This window comes from Brassica rapa, chromosome A04, assembly GCF_000309985.2.
Source record: "Brassica rapa cultivar Chiifu-401-42 chromosome A04, CAAS_Brap_v3.01, whole genome shotgun sequence".
NCBI lineage: Eukaryota > Viridiplantae > Streptophyta > Magnoliopsida > Brassicales > Brassicaceae > Brassica > Brassica rapa.
Window position 1 is genome coordinate 1,851,609 of NC_024798.2, and position 23,601 is coordinate 1,875,209.

The 23,601-nt window shown below is 33.0% G+C and overlaps 4 protein-coding genes and 1 non-coding gene across 6 annotated transcripts; 2 read left to right on the forward strand and 3 right to left on the reverse strand.

The window, feature by feature from the left end:
• Positions 1 to 845: 845 nt before the first annotated feature.
• Positions 846 to 4,260, reverse strand: LOC103863016. Its single transcript, XM_033290513.1, has one exon. It carries the CDS (start codon positions 1,653 to 1,655, stop codon positions 1,113 to 1,115), a length of 543 nt encoding a protein of 180 aa, XP_033146404.1. The 5' UTR covers positions 1,656 to 4,260; the 3' UTR covers positions 846 to 1,112.
• Positions 4,261 to 9,808: 5,548 nt separating this feature from the next.
• LOC103863017 (cilia- and flagella-associated protein 251) lies at positions 9,809 to 11,248 on the forward strand. The gene is made up of 3 exons (XM_009140753.2): positions 9,809 to 10,056; positions 10,138 to 10,254; positions 10,512 to 11,248. Exon 3 carries the CDS (start codon positions 10,623 to 10,625, stop codon positions 11,025 to 11,027), a length of 405 nt encoding a protein of 134 aa, XP_009139001.1. The 5' UTR covers positions 9,809 to 10,056; positions 10,138 to 10,254; positions 10,512 to 10,622; the 3' UTR covers positions 11,028 to 11,248.
• A 246-nt stretch (positions 11,249 to 11,494) lies between these two features.
• LOC103863019 (squamosa promoter-binding protein-like 15) lies at positions 11,495 to 14,316 on the forward strand. Of its 2 annotated transcripts, none has more exons than XM_009140754.3 (3): positions 11,495 to 13,112; positions 13,351 to 13,496; positions 13,572 to 14,316. In XM_009140754.3, exons 1-3 carry the CDS (start codon positions 12,796 to 12,798, stop codon positions 14,036 to 14,038), a joined length of 930 nt encoding a protein of 309 aa, XP_009139002.1. In that variant the 5' UTR covers positions 11,495 to 12,795; the 3' UTR covers positions 14,039 to 14,316. The 2 variants fall into 2 exon arrangements, with proteins under 2 accessions (XP_009139002.1, XP_009139003.1); XM_009140755.3 differs by having other exon boundaries at positions 13,351 to 13,466.
• A 1,347-nt stretch (positions 14,317 to 15,663) lies between these two features.
• Positions 15,664 to 15,858, reverse strand: LOC117133830. The gene has a single exon (XR_004457873.1). It is a non-coding gene; the product is annotated as a U2 spliceosomal RNA (small nuclear RNA).
• A 506-nt stretch (positions 15,859 to 16,364) lies between these two features.
• On the reverse strand, positions 16,365 to 20,300 carry LOC103863020 (TBCC domain-containing protein 1). The gene is made up of 9 exons (XM_009140756.3): positions 19,750 to 20,300; positions 18,752 to 18,892; positions 18,188 to 18,568; positions 17,963 to 18,067; positions 17,720 to 17,860; positions 17,228 to 17,431; positions 17,042 to 17,134; positions 16,845 to 16,956; positions 16,365 to 16,749 (listed from the first exon to the last, which is right to left on the reverse strand). The coding sequence occupies exons 1-9, from the start codon at positions 20,236 to 20,238 to the stop codon at positions 16,706 to 16,708; spliced, it is 1,710 nt and encodes a 569-aa protein (XP_009139004.2). The 5' UTR covers positions 20,239 to 20,300; the 3' UTR covers positions 16,365 to 16,705.
• Positions 20,301 to 23,601: the final 3,301 nt, after the last annotated feature.

The following is a 23,601-nucleotide window of genomic DNA, read 5'->3' on the forward strand; positions in this document are numbered from 1 at the left end:
TGGTCTTTACGACGAAATATTCCTCTTCGCTTTTACGACGAAATTATTTTCTCGCTATGTTACGACGAATTAGCGAGGATATATGCGTTACGACAAACGTATAACGACGAAACGGGTTTCCTCGCTAATTCCTCGTAACACTGCTTTTACGACGAAGTCACGAGGAAAACTGCCCTCGTAAAACTTGTGTTTTCTTGTAGTATGCACAATCAACTGAGGCTACATGCTACTCAATTAGATGTATGTATTATTCTACTTTTCCAAGCAATTTTCTCTTGCTTGTGGTGGCAGAGCCAGGATCAATTTACACTAGGGTCAAAATAATTTTATGGGGTCAAAATTTATTATTAAATGGGGTCAAAATAATTTTTCTTTAACAAAAACAAAAAAAAATTAAAAAATAGTGGGGTAAGCTGACCCCACTCCCCATACACTCCCTCCGCCCCAGTGGATATCTTTAAGACTTGCGGTTTAATGAAAGGATGTAAGCAGTATTTAAACAGAAACGTAATTCCTAAGCATTTTTTTTGTTTAAATATTAACTAATGACCTATAGAATAATTGTAAAATGCAAGTACTCTATATTACGTTTGTATAGCCAATCAATCTCGTTTTTTTTTTGTCAATCTAAGTTTTGATTAAAGATGTTTTAGTGACCGTTATGTATTATTTATGTCCATTTTTAACTCTGTTTTGTATCTAACAAAGGTATTTCTTCTCTTTATCTTTTGTAATTCTTTTTTGTTCGTCTGAAAAAACATTTGTTGCTCTAATTTTCTTATATCCTCGCGTAATTAATCACTTCAAGCTTTCTCAAGATATTGCATAATTAAGTACTAGGTAAGTTCGATGCAGTTTACCAAACAATAATAACTCACAACTTAACTACATGTGCCCAATTAGATGGACAGCAAAAATTATTGTTTTGTACCATATATCATGTTTCACTGCCTACCCCAAAAGTTTAACTTCTCGCACATTACCCCCAAAACTTTCAAGATACACTTTCACCACCTTTTGGCAATATTATCAAATCAAACTAGCTACGATTTTACAACACGATTATTAATTAATAAGACAAAAGTCAAAATCTATGTTTGACATCTGATAATTCACGAACTCCTGTCTAACATTTCTTGAAATCTCCTATAAGATTCCACTTTCTCGAGCAAGAACTTCTCGTGGCAATTAGCGATGAACATATCTGCCAAATGATCAATATCATTATCATCATCCACTTCTCCTACATCTCTGATTTCTTCCAAATCCTCTACCTTCTTGTGCTCAAGCCACTCGAGGTAGCCAGAGAGCTGAGACTCATCATCTTCTACACCATTGATGTCAGAGACAGAAGAAGGGAGAGGCTGAGGGACAGGAACAACATCAGAGGAACACCAGTTGTAATGCAACCTGAACGATCCGAAAAAGATCTTTCGTTGATTCTTTGAAGCCTTTCTTGGATAAAACATGGTAAGCTTTCGTTTCTTGTTGTTGTGTTTAGAGATCTCTAGAAAGATTGATTTAGCTCTAGAGACAGCTCTAAGGAAACGGTAGAGAGGGTGTGCGAGGAGATTTTGGATTAGGGTTTTGAGTTTCATGGACGGTGTTGAAGTGGAAGTAGAAGATGATGAACATGATGATGATTTGAGCTGCATGACTTAAAGACTGATCAAGAGAGAGGCTCTTTCTTTCTTTCTCACACTATTTTGTGTTTATTTTCTCTCTATGCATTAAAGTGAACAACACTCGTGGGACTTTATACAAGATTTTCCTGACTTTTCTGCCACTCATTTCTTTGTTATTTTCTGAATAAAGTTTTTGTAATTTGATTTTCTCCAAAAATTATTGTCCTGTGAATAGTCTCTTATTTTTTTGTTTTTTGTAACACGATTGTAAATTTTAGTAGAATTATCCTCTAGATAAAGTGGATTTGTTATTTCCTAATTCTTAGCGAGAAAATGTTGTTATAGACACTAAAATATTTAAATAAGAAAGGATCTTGATAATTAAGTTGATATATATAGGTGTGATTTGTGTTACGTTATCGATTAGGATTAGACACGCAAAATGAATTGTGAACCACATACTCGTAATCTTTACAAATACAATCATACAACGTAGATTGGTCTGCCTTCTTTGTATTTTACTGCATAAAAAAATAAAAACCAATATAATTTTGTGGTTTTACTTATATTAAATTGATTTTCTGTAAGCTTACTTTGTTTTAGAGAAGACAATTATCGTGCAACACAAGAAGTAGAGTGAACCACAACGTAGATTGGTCTGCCTTCTTTGTATTTTATTGCATAAAACAAATATATTTTGTGGTTTTACTTCTATTCAATTGTTTATTCATAAGTTTACTTTCTTAGAAACATAATTGATGTATATGTGTGGCGTAACACAAGAAGTAGAGTGAGCCACAAGGGTTTGGCTGAGGACTGAATTTTTCAACTCCAAATTAGGTATCGGGAAGAGAGCAAACTAATTAAAACGTTGCGTAAGGTTAAAGAAACCAAATTAAACACTTCCTAGTATTTATTTGTCGTTATATTAATATTATGTAATCTCAGATTCCCACCACTTTATGTCTCACTTCTGTTAATTTGATATAATTAACTACAAACGCAGACAGCCTTCTGAAGAATCTACAATATTTTAAAGACGTAAAAATAACTTCATAAATGTTAGATAATTAAATCAATAAATAATGGATACTAGTTGGACCGTCGGCACGCATGTGCGGACATTAACATTAATATTAAATTGATATTATATTTACAACTATATAATACTTATGTTACATGTATATGGTTAATATAAAAGATTCGATGTTACATATTGATATTTATACTATGTTCATATGAACAAAGAAATTATAACGTTTAGAAAATGATCACATTTAACGCTAATCTTAAAACATTAGAAAAATATAATTGAGAAAAAATAAATATTTCACGCATAACCCCAATAAAAAAATCAACTATGAAATATAAAAGAGAGATTTGAATTAACTGAGATTTATTATTATTGGTTTCATTGTAACAGCAGAGATGATTTACAGTTTCCTTCTCTAAGCCTTGAGTCAGAAAAGAGGTAATTCTACCAAAAATATTTAAAGATGTAGACAATTCCCAAAAGATAACAAATTATATAATTGATAGGACAACATCAATGAGTTTCAAGGTTTTTAAAAAGATTTGAGATTACCTTTGGCTCTCAGACGTACCGAAGAGGATCACACACAATAAATAAATTGCACTTGATTAGCCTACGTATCTTATATTATATTCTTGATAAGTGATTTAATTTTATTAAAAAAAAGAATTACCTTTTTTCGAAAGGGATGATCAGTTCCTGGATAAATAGAGTCGTCTATTTTTATTAGTTGAATCACTACTGATGCAAAAATATAGATAGAGATACAACATGGAGAGGAAGAACAAAAATAAACGGAGAAAAAGAATCTCCCATAAAATTACCAGTAATGGTGTTCCCGTCTATGAGTTACTTATTGATTATCATACACCTGCGCAACATCACAAAAATATAATTTAAATTATAACAATCAAAAACATATGAAAACTTAAAAGATAGATGCGTGAAGCTAATGGAGCTGACGTGATATTTATATAGCAAATTAGTTTAAGTTTATAAATGACCTAGTTTTCAAGAGAAGCTATGAGACATAATAACCTCTAATAAATTTTAATTCAGCTATGAGATAGAATATCTTCTAATAAAATTTTAAAGATATTATGTTTATAATATATACATAATTTTGGTAACTTAAATCTTGCTATATATATTTAAATATTAAATGCATGATATTATGAAAGAAGATATTTCGCCAGTTGATTGCAACTGGTTTTTGATAAAATAAATCCCACTATAATGACTTAAATAATAGATAATAAAGAGAGAATAAGGAATTTTAACGTTAAATCCTCCTAACTAAGTTTATTTTGGGTAAAAACCCATCAAACTAAGTATTTAACGAAAAACTCCCTAAACTAACTTTATTTAATGAATTAAACTCTGATAGGTCATAATTACTATTACCTACCAGTAAATCTTTAGTTTAAGAGTTTCTACAGTAAGTAAAGATAGTTGAGGAATTTTACCATTAAAATGAAAAAATTCAAAATATTGTAATAGGAGGATAAATTTTCAAAATACATTTTATAAATTAATGTATAAGCTTCTATAAATGACTTAGAACTTCTTATAATAATTTAAGACGTCTGATTTTTATAAATGTATTTCTAATTTTATAAATGATTTATAAAGCATGCATTGAATTATTAGACATTAATAGCATATAATAATTTATAACGTCTGATTTCTATACGAATATAAAATTATTATATCAATTCAAATAAACTCTTTTGTTTATTATTTTATGTAATTTATAAATATATAAAAAATTGATCGCATTATTTTTCTTTCATAGTTTCAACAATTAGTTACCATAAATAATTATTTCCAATATTATGTAGATTATTTGGAAAGTGGTAATTGAATTATCCTTTCCATTTAGATATAATTATAATAAATAAAATTAAAAAATCATCGGTCAATCAAATTATAACAATTTGAAGACTTCATTTATGATCAACACATAATAAAAAATTACTTATGTGACTTCTCAATCAATATATAGTAGGATTTATATTTTTATAAATAATTTATAACATTATATAAATAATTTTAAAATTCTGATAAAGTTATTCTGTATACAACGATAAATAATTTAAAAATCATATTAATAAACATGTTTGGATTTTGTAATATTTAAAATAGTTATTATATAATTCGAATAAAATTCATCAAGTAGAGTATAAAACTATTAGAATTATCTTATATGAAAATTCAGTTCATTATATTTTATAGTTTATAAATATTAAAAGTAATAAAGATAACATTGTTAATCTTTCTATAATTTCGAGATTTAGTTGCCATAAATTGTTATTTTTAATATTCTTTAGATTATATGGCAAGTGATGTTAAATGTTTTTAGACTTACCTTAAATTTTTAGATCAAATTTAAATAAATAAAAATTAAAAAAAATCGACCAATCAAATTATAACAATTTTTTTGAAATTTCACATATGAGCGACACATCACCAGAAATCACTAAAGTGACTTATCTTTTAATATATTGGGGGATAGTAGCTTGTGGAGTGTGTTTTAGTGATTTAAATAAGACTAAGACCCCAGCCTACAACTTCTACTAAATTCTACTAGTTTATACACTCTTCTTAACTTCCCAATTCCCACATTTCCCAAACTTAGATCGGATCAATAACAATGATTATTATATTACAATATCTAACACTATCATTTTGTTACTATTCTGGACTTAATTAATTTTATTGGCTGGTGTTCATTTGGATCTACGAAGTTGGATCCATGCAAATTAGGCCAAAAGGTCCTTGTCGTCATGGAATCTTGGACCAGTTGCATTGCAGGAATTTTTAGTGGTTCATAAGCTAAACAAATCTCAACAAGGACATATCTTCTACGTACACAATCATAAATCTTCAATTACATATGCATGTATTAGCTAGTTTTTTTTTTTTTGGATCAAATGCATGTATTAGCTAGTTAGTAATCACATTTATTCATACACACACATATACTATAGTAGTTTTGGTAATACGCAAATTTTTTATCCTTGTTTGTAAATATGAAATGTTTTACTGATAAGCTTATACGAAGAAACTGTAAGACTATTTCTCTGATTTGAATTAACTTTTAAATATATAGCATCATTTGTTTGTGGATGATATGAATAAGTTATATGACTGATATTCATTTTCCAAATAGCCGCGAACGGCGCTTAAGGCTTAAGCCTCGCTGAAAACCTCAAAGACCGAGGATATATAAAACTAATCACACTATTTCTTAATAAGTAATTACTAGATCTCGACCCGCGCAACCGCGCGGGTGTTTATTTTCATTTATTTTTATATAAATATTTTATTTTTAATTTTACATTGGTATATATATTAGTATAATATATATGAGGTGTGTCTATCATTTTTTAAAACATAATAATTTTATTGTATATAATTTTTTATTGAATTGGTTGTTTTCAGATCACGTTTTTGGCTTGGAAAAGATTGATAATTATTTAATTCCTACAATGTAGTAAACATATTATTAGTTCCTATAATCTAGAAAGTAAGTTATTTAGATCTATAATAATGTAAGATTATAAATTAAATGTAACATGACTTTCTAGTAATAGGTCCATTAGGTCCATTTTTTAAAAAATCACACATGAGTCAAAGTTGTGACTTCTCTTTTAATATATAAGATAATAAATCCAATGTGGTGATCTGGTCTAAAATTGGTCATTTAAGATATATAGACGGTTCAACACTGTTAGGGGTTCTAGGACAAAAAAATTTTTTTACTCTCTAAAAATTATATGCAAATAATATTTAAAATATTTTTAAAATTTAATCAGTAATATTTTGTAATAAAAATAAAACTATATACATATCAAATAATTTTAGACCTTTTTCAGTTTTCTTTATTATATTTATAATTTTTTATAAAAAAATGAGTCTATTAATTATTATTATACGGAAGACACGTGCTTGAGCCCGAGACTGTCACACCGCTTGCCGGCCCTGTATATGGTCCAACGTGCTGATTTTTAGTTGATCGCCACCCCTGAATCCCTGGAGCTCTTGTCTTTCTTACAAGAAGAGACAGGCCCACATACACATGCAGAACACATCTACTTTGTAATTTTAAGTTTTCGTAATCAATCTAATTTAAAACTTCCTGACCAGAGAAATGAAAACTGCAACTTTCGTTGTTGTATCTGTTTATCAATTTGGGTATATAAGTTGGAGATTAGTCATATGATTGTTGGGTTTTTTTATAGCAATAATGCTTATTAATTGTAAGACTGTTTCAGTATTTTGTGAGTCTCTTATTATGACTCGGCCAGGAAAAGTAACCTTCATGCAAATTTACACGTAAATTTTTGCGATATTCTTTTTATTGACGAACTTAGCTTCTCTGATGTCAAAGTTTTAAAAGGTCCCTCAATGTTACACATGAAGATAATTTTAACTTGGGATACTATAAGTCTATAACCACAATATATTATCACTTGGTACATACATGTATATATCTATTATCATTGAATCTTGTAGGAAAAAAATAAATTAAATCTGTTTTACAAAAAAAACAAATTAAATAAAAATAACCAACCATAGCGTCCCTCGATATAAATACCTCAATTTTAGTTGTCAGAATATGAGTTTTAAGTAATTAAATGTTACATTTTTTGTTCTTTTTGGTGATTAATAATAGTAGGGAAAATGCAGAAAGAATCCATGGATGACACATAACTACAGAAGGAAAGGTAAGAAAGAGGTGTACATGTCCAAAGTGCATCAGCAAGGCGTGTGGAGAATCCATGGATGACACAGAAGATGAAAGAATTATAACCACTCTGCAACTACTCCTTCCTTCATTTTATTTCTCTCTTTCTTTTACCTTTTGATAATTAGCTAGCCAGCTAGGTTCCATGGACTCTAAGTTGTATACGTGAAGCTTTCGTCTATTAAAGGTGTAACGTAAGAAGTTGAAATGTTTGAGCAAAAAGGGGTTAAAGAGAATCAAACTGATAGAGAAAGTTGGTTATCAGAAAAGCACTTGATAGAGAGTTTAGTAAGTCACATAAGAAATCGAAATAAAGGTGATCATCATCATTGAACATATATAATTCATTACGTCATCTCTCTTCCAAAATTTCAATAATTTTCACATGTTCTGCATCAGCTATTGTATCCACCTTCTCTGACTTGATCTAGGCCATCATAAATACATACACACACTTTAAATGGAGATTTGGAGTGGTTTAGCATGACATCTCTCTCTCTACTGATCTCTCTTTTATGAAAACACTCAAATATAGGGGTGTTTCGGTTCACCTTTTTTTCCGGTAATTCGGTTTATAAAAAATTGCTACTATATTAAAATCATATATACTTTGGTTTAATTCGGTTTATATACAGTTGTTTTGGTTTATATGGTTTTATACAAAAAACCATAAAAGATATTAATCTGTTATAGTATTTTCAGAATTTTACTTTTTATAACTAGTTATCAGTTTTACTAAAACATAAGGATATTTCAGTACTCTTAACTTTTAAATAGAATATTTTCTATGTTTTACTATATTATTAAAAGAATTAGAAAACATATAAAGTTAATAATAATAATAATTTTCATCAAACAGAAATACCAAAAATTTGTAATACCATAATATTATTAAATAACTAAATACTAGCACAAATATTTTTCAATAAAAAGGTAAAATTTATGTTTTATTTAATTTGATAAAAAATAAATTTACTTAAAATTATATATTAAATTAATAAAATCAACATTTTAAATATGAAGATCATATCAATAAATGAATATGTATATATTATTAATTATATTATATACTTTTCATATAATTATACTATTATATTTTAATTAGTCGGTTTATTCGGCTTGATCGGTTTATATACCAAATTATATTCATATATCGCAGGTTTTTTTTTAAAATAACATCCATTTGGTTTATTTGATTTACGAAATCGAAACCACTTTTTCTACTTCGGTTTGATTTAGTTTTACCGGATTGAATATCCTTACTCAAATATATCAATCCATTTGCTATTTTAACTTGTATTCATTTAATAAAAATAGCTTTTACTTTTACTCAATTAACAAAAGATAAATAAACATCCCAAAATGATGATTTTTAAACAAAAATTACTTGATTTTTGATTATAAACAAAAATTTACAACAAATATAACTCAGGGTCAAAAGATACAATTGGGCTGAGAATCTAAATGGGTCTAAGCCCAAACTCAAGAAGAATGATGTCCTGTTAGCGGTCTTTGTGACTTTTTTCTAATTGGAAACGTAAACGAGTGGTAGGGTGGCATTCGGATATCCATCCGGTTCAGATCAGATATTTTGAGTTTCGGATATTTCAGGTGTGTTTACACTTCAAGTCGGATTCGGATAATTTGGTCAGTCGGTTATTTAGAGTTATTTGAAAAAGATATATTGGAATGAACATCACTCATGAATCAAAAATAATTAAATATGAATTTAATAGAAATGTGTAAAATAGAGCAATATAGTATTAATCAAACAACAACAAAATAGGTTGATCAAAGAATGGGCATCAAGTAGTCAAAGATGAAGAGCAATACTTCACAAAGCAACCTTAGAAAACAGTGTTCCTCTAGTAAAACTGAAAGGTGTAAAGAGATTAAAAACAAAACCATTAGTGTGAACTATGAAGAGAACATGAATGAGTCTAAACTATTAAGAATTTATGGTTAATATACATATTTCAGATATTTATTCGGATATCGGATATTACCCGATCGGATTCGGGTATCCAATCTCCTCTGACTTAATATGGTTCGGATATTTTTATAGATCGGACGAATTTTTGAGTTTGGATTTAGTTACGATTTCGGATGTCAGAAAAAATGTCCATACCTAAATAAGTGCTGCGCACAAAAGAAGATGTAAAAAAGTGTAAACGAGTAGAGTATAAACCAGCTGACAGCTGTACCTTCAAGATATAATTGGGGGTGATAAATGGGCCTTCAAGTTGTACACATAACATGTATGTCTTCTTCTTTGGATACGAGAGTTTAAATGGGTCTAAGCCCATTAGAGAAATATCTGATTTCAAATCTATGAACGACGCGGTCACGCGGCTTATTAGCTGTCTTTATGACTCTTGTGAGTCTCTTGTCCAACCAGCAACGAGTAAGAATGTGAGTAACACGCGTCTATCCAAACGCGTGGGAGAAAGCCGTATCCATCATCAACGGGCTTAAGATCCCATTTGAGTCAGTGAAAGTGGTGGAAGTGAGAGGAAAGCGTCATTCTTACGTTTTATAGCTTCACAGAGCAAAAAACAAAAAACAAAAGAAAAAAAAAACTCTTTTGAAAGCAAATCATCTTTTTTTCTATTTCAACGAACACTCTCAAGTCTCAACCAACACTTGTTGTTGTTTCTTTGTTCCCTTTAGATCTCTTTCCTAAAAGTCTTATCCTTTGTTTCTGATCTGGGTTTTACTCTCTCTGGTAGGTTTAGTTGCAGAAGCTTGTGAACAGATCAGTTGAAACCCCAATAAAGATAAGAAAAGAGAAACCCTTTTATTGGTTTATTTGGTGTTTTGTCTCATTCTGAGAAATGGGTTCACAGGTGAGTCTTTGTTTCTCTCTCTCTCTGTTTTGTTCTTTACGGTAGTGAGTCCTGTGTTTGACTGTTCTGGAGAGGTTTGGAAGGAGATTAGATCTTGTTGTTTCTCTTTAGAATTAGACTATTCATGCAACTAGTTTCTGTGGAGCTTGCTTATAGCTTAGTTTTGAGGTTACTACTGATGAAGTGTTGCTTTGAGTTTTAGTATGTGTTTTGAGTTTTAATTCTCCCCCATTGTGTTGTTGTGCTGTCTTTTTCAGAGCTGAGATACTGAAATGGATTGAAAAGAAGCAACCTTTTCACTTGGCAGGGTTCTTGTCTAGTTGCTTGAGTCTTTTGGTTTGGTTTGGTAGAGAATTGAAATAGTAGAAATGAGAAGAGGTAGAGGGAAAAGAAAGAGGCAGAAGGCTACCGCTAGAGAAGATGGTGATGAAGAAGAAAAGATTCCAGCTTACAGGAGAAGAGGGAGGCCACAGAAGCTGGCTAAAGATGGAACCGAAGGAGAAGGAGAAGAGATTGTGGAGAAGGATGAAGATACAAACGGTTCAGTAACAAGCAAAGAAGATGTGGCAGAGAATGGGAGGAAGAGGAAGAAGCCAGTAGAAGAGTCTAAAGAGAGCAATGTAACAGAAGAAGAGAATGTGTTAGGATCGAAATCAAGCACTGATGATTCAGTGAAGTCATCGTTGTCTATGGGGTTTAGACAGATTGGGAGTAGGAGGAAGAACAAACCAAGACGAGCTGCTGAAGCTGTTGTTGAATGTAATGGTGTTTGAAAATGAGATTCTTAGAGACTGCCTTTTTGTTTTATTTTTGTTGACTTGAATCAGTTTTTGTTGTTAGGACCTGCGTTTGGTGCGTTTTGGTTTCATACATGGAATCAGATTTACCAATTTTCTGAACAGTACACTTTCATAGCGTTTCATAGCTCTTTAAGTGGCTACGAAGAAGTGTACTTTCCAAAGTATTTTTTTTTAAAACAGTTTGCAAATCAAAAGAGAGAAATTAGATTGTGTACGTAGATAAAGCAAAACACAAACGGAATAGAATCCAAGTTGTACACACAACTCAATGAAAATGAAAGTACACAGATTATGATGGTTACATGACCATGAATCAAACTTCCCATACTCTTCAAATAATTTTTGTTTAATTTATCAAGAAAGATATTGTTTGAAAAGAACCAAATCTAAATTGCAAAAAGAAAAAAAAAAGTAACAAAAAATAATAATTCTGAAAGCTTTCAAGAACCTACTAGTTCCCTTGAAGAGTCACATCCTTGGTTGAGTCCCAACACTCTCTGTCTCTCTCTGCCCATAATTATCTTTTCTTAATTTCTACTTTAGTATTTGTACAAAGAGTATAATACTACTACTTATAAACTATTACTATTGTTTGACCACGGCAAAAAAAATACTATTGTTTGACCAAAAAAAAAACTATTACTATTGTTTTTGTTGCTCTTTATATAGTAATAGTACTATCCACTATTGTTATAGTATCATTATACTTAGACAATCCCTAATGGTATATTATTTTGAAGAAAAAAATGAGTTTGTGAAATAGTATCTCTTCAAATTTGAAGAGATACTATTCACAAACTCATTTTTTTCCCTCAAAATGATGCACTATCGAAAAAGATATTCCCTTAATTTTTTATGTTTTCATTCAAAATAAATAAGCTTTATATTTATAAATTAGTTCTTAACATTTTATATAATTCTGTTTTATATTTAAAAAGTTTCAATATTTATGTTTTATTCTTTAGAAAAATTATTAATACTTTAGAAAATAATATAAAAATTTGTTTTATAAGCATTTTGAAATTAATAATAAGTAGTATTTTTTAGGAAAAAATGAGGTAAACAATTGGAGTAAAATTCAAACTCATTTTGATTTTATTTCATTTTTAGGGAGAAAATGATGTAAACCATTGGAGATGTCTTTAGGGATGCAACAAAATACAATCTAACCATCCATTTATAGGTATGTGGCCAGTTCATAATTTACAAACTACTACAATAAAGGTCGATATTTTAACATCATTAGGCTAATATTCCTAGTTTTAAGAAAACTACAGTATATATCTTATTTTATATAACAAAGTGAAAATATACTATTAATTTATTTAGTTATAGAATAAATAGCTAGAGTTTTTTTTTTGAGCAACATGAGAATTTACATGTTGAGTTTATGTTCCCTGGTCTCATTTAAGGATATCATTGTGTACGTTAAAGAAAAGAAATATTCTCTAATCTCTTTTGTGTTTTATATAAATGTTCATTACAACATAACCTCAACGCTATAATCAGTAGCTGTCGTGGCCTAGTAACAATCACTCTTGATTGTCTCTTCTTTTGTCAGCTTCTCTCCTCTCTCTCCTCATTTAAAAGAGCAACAAACAACTAAAATTAGCAAAACCACATTTTCTTTCACTTCTTCCCCTTCGCCCTTTCTATTTCTAGGCTCAGCACTTACAGAAAGAGAGATGAGCAGAAGCATTTCTTTCTCTGCCTGAGTAAAAGAAAACAAGAACCATTACTCATGGAGTTACTAATGGGTTCGGGTCAGAACCGGACTGAGACAGTTGGTTCCTCCTCCAGAGAGTCTTCTTCACTTAGTGGTGGACTCAGGATTGGTCAGAAGATCTACTTCGAGGATGGATCCGGATCCGGCAAGGACCGGGCTAACAAGTACCGTAAGACTACTACAGGAGCTAGGTGCCAAGTGGAAGGTTGTAAAATGGATCTAAGCAATGCAAAAACATATTACTCAAGACACAAAGTTTGTGGCATTCACTCTAAATCATCTAAAGTCACTGTCTCTGGGCTTCATCAAAGGTTTTGCCAACAATGTAGCAGGTTTTTTGCATCTTTCTTTTTTTTTACTATTTTCATCTTTCTTCTCTCTTTTTATTTTACTATTTTTGAGCTTTTTTTTTTTGTTTTGTTTGCTTTGGCTCTTAACGTCTTTGAAGAGTCTTATTACAAAACTTTACAGCTAGTTATTATCTGATCTTGTCTCTTGTCTTTAGAGAGAATAAATAAAAATGAATTATTATATATGTTGTTTTTCACTGAAGCTTTCTTTTCTCTTTAGGTTTCACCAGCTTTGTGAGTTTGACTTAGAGAAAAGAAGTTGTAGAAGACGACTTGCTTGCCACAACGAAAGAAGAAGAAAGCCTCAAGCAACAAGAGCCACTCTGTTCACTTCTGGTCTCTCTAGAATCTCTCCATCTCTTTACGGTTAGATCCCATACAAATAGCTTACTCTCTTTTCAGCCTCATGTGTCTTAGATGCAAGTTATTGATTGGTTACAGGAAGCGTTTTGGGAGACCCATCATGGGATAGGAGTGTTTTCTCACAGGGAAGTTCAAGATTTAGTATAACATACCCAGAGATGGTGAAAAATAGTAGCACAGACTCAAGCTGTGTTCTCTCTCTTCTGTCAAACTCAAACACAACTCAGCAGCAGCAACAACAACTTCAGACATCAACCAATGCTTACTTGATGGACGCAGAAAGGGTTACAATAATGGCTAAGTCACCGCCTGTCTCAGTACATAATCAGTACTCGAACCAAACCTGGGAGTTCATGTCAGGCGAAAAGAGCAACTCGCCTTGTGTGTCCTCCCCTGCTTTGAGACTGAGCCAAATCTCTGAGCCAGATGATGACCTCCAGTTCCTGATGAGCAATGGCGCCACAATGGGTGGATTCGAGTTGAACCTACAGCAGCAGGTTCTGAGGCAGTACTCTTCTACTCAACATTTTACTTGGCCTCTTTGAGACTTTCTACCAAGAGCCCTTACCAGTAGAAGGTTGCTAGTTGCTACTAAGAGTTTATAGTCTCAAGATCTTATTAAATTAAATATTTTTCTATGCTACTGCTACTTAAAACCAGACAATGATGCCAGATAATGGCCTTTGAATCTGGATATTATTTAAATGGTTTTGGCTCTTGATTTTAAGCCATTTGTTTTTAGTACTGATGCTATATTAGTATAAACGCAGATTAAAACATCATCATCATTAATATATATTGTTAATAAAATCAGAATTCCACATCCTTTTCTAAATCTACTATCTATGAAACCATGACTAATATGGCAATTAGCAACTCCTTACAAATTCTTTAGTAAGCATCTCTTAACTTACCTGCTTATGCAACTGCAAACAGTATCTTACTTCTGTTTCTTGCTTCCTGTTCAGCCACCGACACGAAGCTTCTGAAATGATCCATAGCACTGTGACTTTATCTAGTGATCATCCTCATATACGCCAGGGCATTTGGAAAGAAGAGCTTCACTCGTTTCATACTGATTCACAAATTTAGAAAAAAATTGTCAGTGTAGAGTATACTTAAACGAACTCAATACATAGCACACTGATCGAAGAAAGCTTGAACGCTACAGATGTTCATCTCTCAGTTTCATTAATATCTCTTGCAAATCCTGCAAAACCAGTAAAGCTAAACTTGTCACCCCTCAAGAAAATAAAGGACAATGATGACTCTCAAAACCTCAACTGCTAGCCAAGAACTAGAGAACATACCTCTTCAGTGATATCCTCCTCTTCTTCCTCGATCTAAGAATCTCCACACTCACTGGCTCAACCTTACCAGACCCTTCTTTACCAAGAGCTGACCCTGGCTTCTTCATCCGTTTCCTCTCTATCTCCAGTCATCTCAAGCCAACTGAGATTCTTTAGCTTCTTATGCTATGGTTCAAAGGTTACAGTTTTCTTTTGCAAAAGCAATCATCTTTCAACCAGAGGCAAGTGAATTGAGATTACGTATACAATACCCACCACGATCTCACTCAGCTATCAATCTAGTTCCGTTAAAGGGCAAGTTTTTAATCTATAAAGTTTAAAACTTTGTCATGAAAGCACCACCTTTCTTTTGGAAGCTTTGAGTTCTGGTCGTATAAAGTATAAACTGAGATAGGTCTCCCATGTAGCTATCGTTGTCTGCGTCTTGTTCGTGTTTGGCTGCTTCTCCTCCGAGCCCAGTCACCTTACTCGTTGATTCTGCCTTTGTTGCGACGACTGCGAACTAAAATAAGAAAAAGAGAGCAACTGTTAACGGGCTTTATAATTAGGCCCAATAAGATTATCTGGATCTACCTTGGACTTTCTGTGACGCTGCTAAAGAATATCTGAAACCCTTTGTAAGTTATCATAATTTAATATAACACGATATTTGCTTCTAGGCACCGTCAAATTATTATTATTTTTTCTATTCAGGATAGTCTAATGTGACAATCAATATTATTTATAGATAAGAATCTGATTAAATTAGAAGAGTGAATCATTCTCAGACCCAATTCTAATAGTAATAGAAATAATTTGGGCCAAAGAAGCAGAAGTTAACTGGGTTCGGAGGAGTAGTTTAATATTGGACTTAAATTTTGGCGGGTTGAGCCAGCCCGTGCAGTAGTGCAACGCATGGGCGACTCGCAAAAACCCAGATAGCAAGCTATCTTAGTGGACTTTCTTCCCTAAAAAATAGAGTTAATATCGTGTGGTCTGATGGACCACATATCAGATATTAAACTGATAAGAACAGATACTACACTTGATCTTAGCCAAAAGGCCGAAAAAGGTATGATTTGGAAGTTGGGTTCGGCTTCTTATTTATACTACTTCTCATGCCTTCCACACTTGCTTCGTAACCGATGTTGGACTTTGAAAGTACACGACAAAACAAAAGACTCTATTTGTTTCAGCGGGTGTTCGTGACGATTAACCGACAATAGCCTCAAACCTAAAGCCAAACAACCCACCAATAAGTCTTCTTCTTCTTCTTCTTCTTCTTCTTCTTCGTCCTCCTTACGTTCTGTAGAGTTGAGTGAGAGAGCCACTTTACATTGACAAATCGAAATAAAAAGAAGCCAACTTACTCAGAATTTTCATTCTAGTTGTCAGTTTATCATCCTTAATTGATCTTATATCGCTTTGATTTCTCTTAATAAACTCACAATCGATCATTCTGTGTTTACTTAAACTTTGAGAGATTGTGCTTCATCTCATGCTCAACAGTTTCGCAAATTTCACTGTTGGCCTGGAGATTGCTTTTACTGAGTAAGAGAATTTAAAAACTATTGCATTCGAGTTAAGGCCAAGACATGAATATCAACAAAAAGTTTTGCTTTATATGTTATTACAATTCAAGGAAAGCCATCATGCTCTGTCTCAAAGATGAGATTTTGAGAAAGAGAGGACAAAAACGAGGGATTGGAATGTCAAAAAGGAACAAAGATTAAACATGACCAAAGCAGAAAGCGAGAAATAAAATAATAATCTAAATGAGTGTTCTGTGCAGATAACTACAAATCAGACTGGTTTCTCTTCTTTCTTCTTTCTGGTGGTTTCTTCACTAGCAATTTCCCAAAATGATTGATAGAGCTCTACAGGAACGAGACATCTTCTTCCACTTGGTTTTATTGTCCATTGTTAGTCACCTTGTAGGCAGTAGAGTTGTCTAATATTTCCACTTGCTGTCATTTCACACAAGCAACATAGAGGCAGTCAAAACCTTGTAATACATGATGCACATGAACTTTGAGTGGGGATTGATTTTGAAAGTTCCTACCATAGAGCCAGTCTTTGAAATACACATGGAGTGCGCTTGATAGCTCCTTTTTCCGGTTTTCTTCCAGAGGCGTTTCTCTTAGCGATCGTCTTGTTTCATCCAAGTTCTTAAGCTGGTGAAATAAAAAAACAGAGGAGTTAAGGAGATGCAAACAAGTGCTTCTTTTCTTACTAAGGGAAAAAAGAAAAAAAGCATACGTTTCTCTGCTGAGCTGCCATATAAGGATCTGGCAATGGAAATGGATTGTCTTTGGTCAAACCAGTGTCCTCGCCGCTAAACCAGTTTGGGATCTTCACCATAAACATTGATACCACGTAAAGATGTGAGTCAAAAGCATTCACCAATTATCAGAGTCAAATAAGACTAACAAAAAGAGAGTGTACCAAAAAGTTAACAAACTGGTCAGGGTCTACACAGGCAGCTGATTCGGCCTGTGCATCAGCAACACCGGCAGGATGCGACAACGAGTCATGTGGATCGACTGCTCCCAGTGCCAATGGTTTGTCCCATTTGTTGATAGTTGACTCAAGCCCTACCTCACTCATATGCTCTCCCAAATGAGAGTAATATGTATTATATGGAGCGACCTGGAAAAAGAAAGCAAACAGAGTTTTTAGAATCCTCTAATTACTATAACCACTAGATAGATATCAGACAGTGTATGTGTTATCAGTACTAAAAGGAAGTCCTCACAAGTAAACATTATAGACTAAAAAGGTACTTGTTAACCAAGATAATCATCACCACTGTAAATTAGTGCGATGAAAACCACCTCGACGATGTTTCCATTAAACTCGGTTCACATGTCCAGAAGAGCATATTAACCAAACTAAGCTACTAAGAAGTAGAATACACGTTAGAGAGAGAGGCTTCACCTGCAGTTTGTGGTTATCACCAACAATTAGTGGTCGCTGATTGACTCCTAAGAAGAATACACATTCACGGCAATTGGCGATGCACACTCGTTTAGAAGCTGCAATCACATGAACTCTCTCACAGTGCTCAACTCTCAATGCCTGCAAAGGCAAATCAGAAAATGACTTCTACATCTTTTAGTAAAACTCGCCATTATATTATAACCTGTTACATGTTGCCTTGGATATCTATTGTGTCCGTACCTTGCCAACAGCTCCAAGGATTATAGTGGTATCAGAACATCCATGCACAGTTGCATATCTCAATGGCGCTAAAAGATAAATAACAGAATCATGGCAGTTGACAACCTGCAGGATACACAGAACATATAGTTGACATGAGTGCACACAGAGACTAATGACGCAAGTCCTTTGGGGCAGGGAATAATCCAGCTACATTAAAACCCAAGTCATTTGTTCGTAGCGAACCTTAACAGATCTACCCCTAAGATCGGAGGCCTGCTTAACAAGTGAGGTCTTGGAGACTCCTTCGATTAAACACGGGCCTCTACCACTAGGTGCAACCTTGTTCGGAGCAGTACAAGCATCTGACATCGCATCATCTTGGTCAGAGGTATTAGACGGCCCGTTCTCTTTTCCAGAAATTCCCTCAGTGATGCTTTCTAAAGCGGAAGCTATGTTTTGCAGAAGCCAGTCAAGCGCTTGGGAAGCAGGGACTGGAACAGCGGGCATATCTGGATCAGAATTTGCAAAAAACGGAGTAGCTTGGCTCAGTGGAGATACATCAGATCCCTTATCACCAAACTGAACAAGAAAACCCAGGTGCTCAAAAGCCTCCATAGAGATAACCTGAAGGATGTTTAAACAAGCAAGAAAATTAATATTTTGAACAATCATGAAATTAACAACTAGCTTGAGACTTGTGTTCTCTCTCATTCCTTCAAATATTCTTATCCCAACGTAAATTTAAATGTCATGCTCTGTAGAAACAGTGACTCTTCTTGACAAAAATAAAGAAAGACTAGCACATACCAAAGATTCTTCTCCTTCTCCTTCCACAGGCTCTCCAAGAAGAGAAATGATGTTTGCTAAATGTTTTTGCAGATATGACAACTGATGAGCTTCATCATCAGCCTGTGATGGCATAAACCGACGGCTGTTGCTGCGTACAAGCTGCAAAATGATCAAAAGGAAAAATATAACTAACACTTCAGACCATGTGTGGGAAAAATAGCATATCGAAGTACAATGATTGTTGAAGCACTAACGAGACTAAGACTAAGATGAATGTATTCTATAAGACGCTATTGACCAGCCCTACCACAAACAGGAGTTACAACGTCACATCACAGGACTGGAGACTGAACGTCATAATACAAAAAATCAATAACACATTTCGAATTTTCACCAAATAAACCACGTGGAAGGACCAACCAAATTAGTGTACAATTAGAAAGAAACCACATAACACAGCAAGCTGACTGATGCTTGACATCATCAGCCTGCAGACTAACCATTGCCCCATAGTCATCAAAGAAAGGGGACTACCAACTATGAGATGCTATAAATAACCTGATTGTTACCCAAATGCGTAGGTACATACAACTTAAAGCATGTCTTTCAAACCACCAAGCAAATGATAATCTTATACTGCAGCAACATTATCATTGGCATACTTAGTTAATCCAACTTAAAGTGCATTGGTTTACATCAATTCCTCCACCACAAGATGACTAACAGTTTCACCCTATTCGAAGTAATAAGTCAACAGACGACATGCATTAAGAATACGAGCACCTTCACTACATACACCATCAATTCAAACAACAGCTCAAGCTTCCAAATTTGCTTAACTCTAAGTTTCAGGTACATCAAAAGCCACAAACTTTAACTTCCATTTCAAAACTACAGTTGCATTAAATGCAAAAACGGAAAGAAAATGATCATCTAATCCACATTCTATTTCAATATTCCATCTCCATACCAAATAGATCACTGAATCGATGCACATAAAAAGAAAGAAACTTTGCCTGAATTGGCGACAACGCAGACAAGTAGCCATCGAAAGCAGACGTCGACGGCCACACATCAGCCACCGCCGCAGAGTCCTTATGCGTCCTCGGCATCAGCTTCTTATACGACTGCACATACAGAAACAAAACCAGATCCCTCAAATCAGCTCCCACGGAATCAACCTCCTCCGGTTTAGCCCTAACCAGAGGATCCCCCTCGGAGTGAAGCACCGAGCCGAGAGTCTCGAGGACGAGACGCGCGTGGTCGCCGGAGATCTGGAGAGCCTCCGCGATCGCATCCGATCCGACGCGGTTGTTCGAGGCGGCGTCGGCTAGCTTCTGCTTGATTGGAGCTAGGGTTTGGATCGGGTCGGTGAATGCGAGTTTCTGGATCGGGAGGAGCCCGTGCTCGAAGGACACGCGTCTCGGGTGGATTAGTGGGTTTGGATTCGGGTCGGGTGCTGAAGGCGGTGGTGATTGGTCGACGAGGACTTGTTCGTCGGTCATGATTCGTCGTGGAGTTGCAGATCTTTCTTTCGTGTGATGAATGATGATGATGATGGCATTGAATGGGGAAGAAGAGCGAGAATGTTATGGTGTGCGCACGTGTATGGTATTAATCTACGTCTTGTTTTTCCTGGTCGTTGGATTTACGAGTAGATTAGCGCTTGATCTCCGAGCTATGACACGTCAGACGAGAGATGGTAACAAGTATAAAGAGGTGATTGCATTTCGCATTAATAGTTTTTAGTTTCTTTGTTAGGCCATTCGTTAATGCAATAAGATAAGTTAGGTCATTAAAGTTGCCAAAAAGTAAAGGTGATAATCATTATTCATAAACGTATAGGTTAGTAGAATTATGTTGATAACCGGTTATATTGTACTCCATTTCCGAAAATAAAATTTTCTAAAATTTATTCTTTTTTTTTGAAAATTTTCTAAAATTTATTTTTGTTCCACAAAAAATAAGTCTTTTATATTTTAAAGTATTTTTGTATACTTTTAAAAAACATTAATTATGAATATTTGAATTGGAAAACGTGAAAATTTTATAAAATCTTATTTTCAGAAACGGAGAAAATATTTTCTAATTGTTAAAATTAAAAACCACTGGATATCTATGGTAAATAAGATAAAAAAGCAGAGGTTTCCAGAGACCGATTACAAAAGAAACATAACTGCCATTGTTGTAATCTACGATTTTTTTTCTTCTTGTTTAGTTAAGAAAAATGTTTTGAAGACATTTTGGGAAAGTGAACACAATCAACTTGGGAGTATTGAGTTGTTACCATATTTAACAGTTGGACTGAGTTATCATGGAGTACTCGAGATCGTTAACTGTTACGTAAATATAAAGTTATAGTCGTCCAGTCCACGAACGATAGCCATCTCAATTACAGTTAGCGTTTGACATGGACCATGGTTGAACTGCCGTTTTTTAGTACATGCAAGTGGAATGATCGAATAGGATCCAAAATTTTAGAAGGTTCATAACTTTTTTATTTTAGCAATAATTATAAATTAAAAATCATATATTTATTAAAAATCAGATAACTATATTCAATTTAATTTTTTCGTATTTATTAACCAATAAATATAAATTACAAATTTGATTTTATTTAACCAACAAAAATACAATAAGTCAGAAAAAAATTAACATTTATATCAATTATATATTTTGGAAAGTAAAAATATCTGTTGGTGTTTGATTTAATATTCAATGTAAATTTAGAAAGTTAATATTCTAATTTGATTATATTTATGACTCGTGACGATAGCGCAATGTTTTTGACAATTGATTACAAAGTCGTAACACACTGATGTTATTACCTACTAATATTTTATCAAAATCTTAAATTCGTCTTCCTGTTACGAATCAAACTATAACTAGTGTTGATTGTGATCGTAGTCGGTGGCAAACGCTAAATCTCCTAGTCGACGAAGCTCAACAAATCCGAGGGTGGCATGTTCGACACGTGGTGTCTGCATGCATCAAATACAATGTTCTTTCTTTTTGACCTTTAAATAGTATTTTATCCCGTATCAAAATTATTTTGGTTAAATTATATGTCCGAAAACTTGGAGAAGAAGCATTCACTTATCGGTCGCACACTTCGTAAAGATAGAGGACAAGTCGCAACGGAAAAAACGAAAAAGTAAAAAGACGGCCTCTTCGCAAATAAAGGCACCACGTATTAGGCACTCAAGAAACGTATACGTTAAGATGAATGACATAGCAAATAAAGACAGTCCAGTAACAGACCGAATATTAAGAACGGGACAATAGTTACAAAAACAAACTATGTAAATTATAACAACTAGCTACTATCTATGCACAACCCTTGTTTCATAAGGTAATAACATAGAGCGGACAAATGGGAACAGACATGATATAGAGATGTATTATTGTCCATATACCAATTTTGGATTCATATGTACAGTAGCTTGGTTTTGTAAACTACTTAGAAAAAGAGAGTCGTATATTTATAACAACAACAACTCCGAAAGTGTTTGATGAATTTCCATTTTCCAGCTATACCCAATCACGTAAAATACCTAACCAGAAGGATTCGCTTACGTGTTTAAAACCTATAGTCACATCTTTAGGTTTGGTTTCAGTTGACTAGAGAGATATATCATTTACACCATTTATTATTTATCATAAACAACTGATCAAGATCCATAGCTATCATAGTGGAGTACTAGAAATTAGTCCGAATGTTTTTATATATAGTTTAGACTAAACTAATGCAACTTGAATTACACCGGTTTTTTCTTCTTTTTCGTGTTTTCACCTAAAGGCATGATGATGACTAATGCGGTAATGCCGACCATAAAGAATAATCATTTATAAAAATCAAGCACATGTAACGCATATATGTGGGAATTATGATTTCAGACATTTAAGGTAAAATTCGAGGAAAAACATTTGATTGTGACTGTTTTTCTTTACGACTGTAATGTTGTAACGATGCAACTTATAATACATTACCCCCTTTCTAAGCATAATATAAAGGGCAATTGTCAATAATAGCACCTTTGAAGTTTATGTCTCAAAAATAGCACTAGAAGGAGAAAGTCACAAAAATGACATTCATTAAAGGGTAAAATATCCATAATACCCTTGGTTTAAAATTAAATAAACAAACAAAAATAAATAAAAATAAATAAAATAAAAATAAAAATAAAAAATGAAAAAAATAATTTTTTTTATAGTTTCAGATTATATGTTTTCAGATTCGAAATTTTTTTAATTTTTTTTTCAAATTTTTTTTTTTTAATTTTTTTTTCAAAATTTTTTTATAATTTAAAAATACTTTTTGAAACTGTTTTTAAAATTTTTATTTTTTATTTTAGTATTTTTTTATTATAAAATTTTAAACCCTAATTCCAAAACCCTACTCCTTAACTCTAAACCCTAAGGTTTGGATTAATTAACCCAAGGGGTATAAGTGTATATTTACCTCTTTAATGAAACCTATTTTTGTGACTTTGAATCTTAAGTACTACTTTAGGAACATAAACTTAGTTTAATGCTATTATAGTCTTTTTCTCTAATATAAATCTATATATACTTTCTAAAGGCTTACTCTGTAGCCAGAATACGTTTTCAGCAAAACAGAATTACTTTTTTATAACTGGGAAGAGTTCAAACCGGGCTTTAGCATTTCTTTAGATCTAAGACTAGCCGTTGCTAGCATCTTATGACATTGGCATAAAACATATTTTCATCGAAATCAAACTAAACGCACAACAGAGCTTACTTCTAATGCTGCAACCAACAACCCAACGTACAAGTGAATTAGATCATTACTTCATACATTCATCTAAATGAATATGGAGATGAATGTATGACATAATGATCTAATT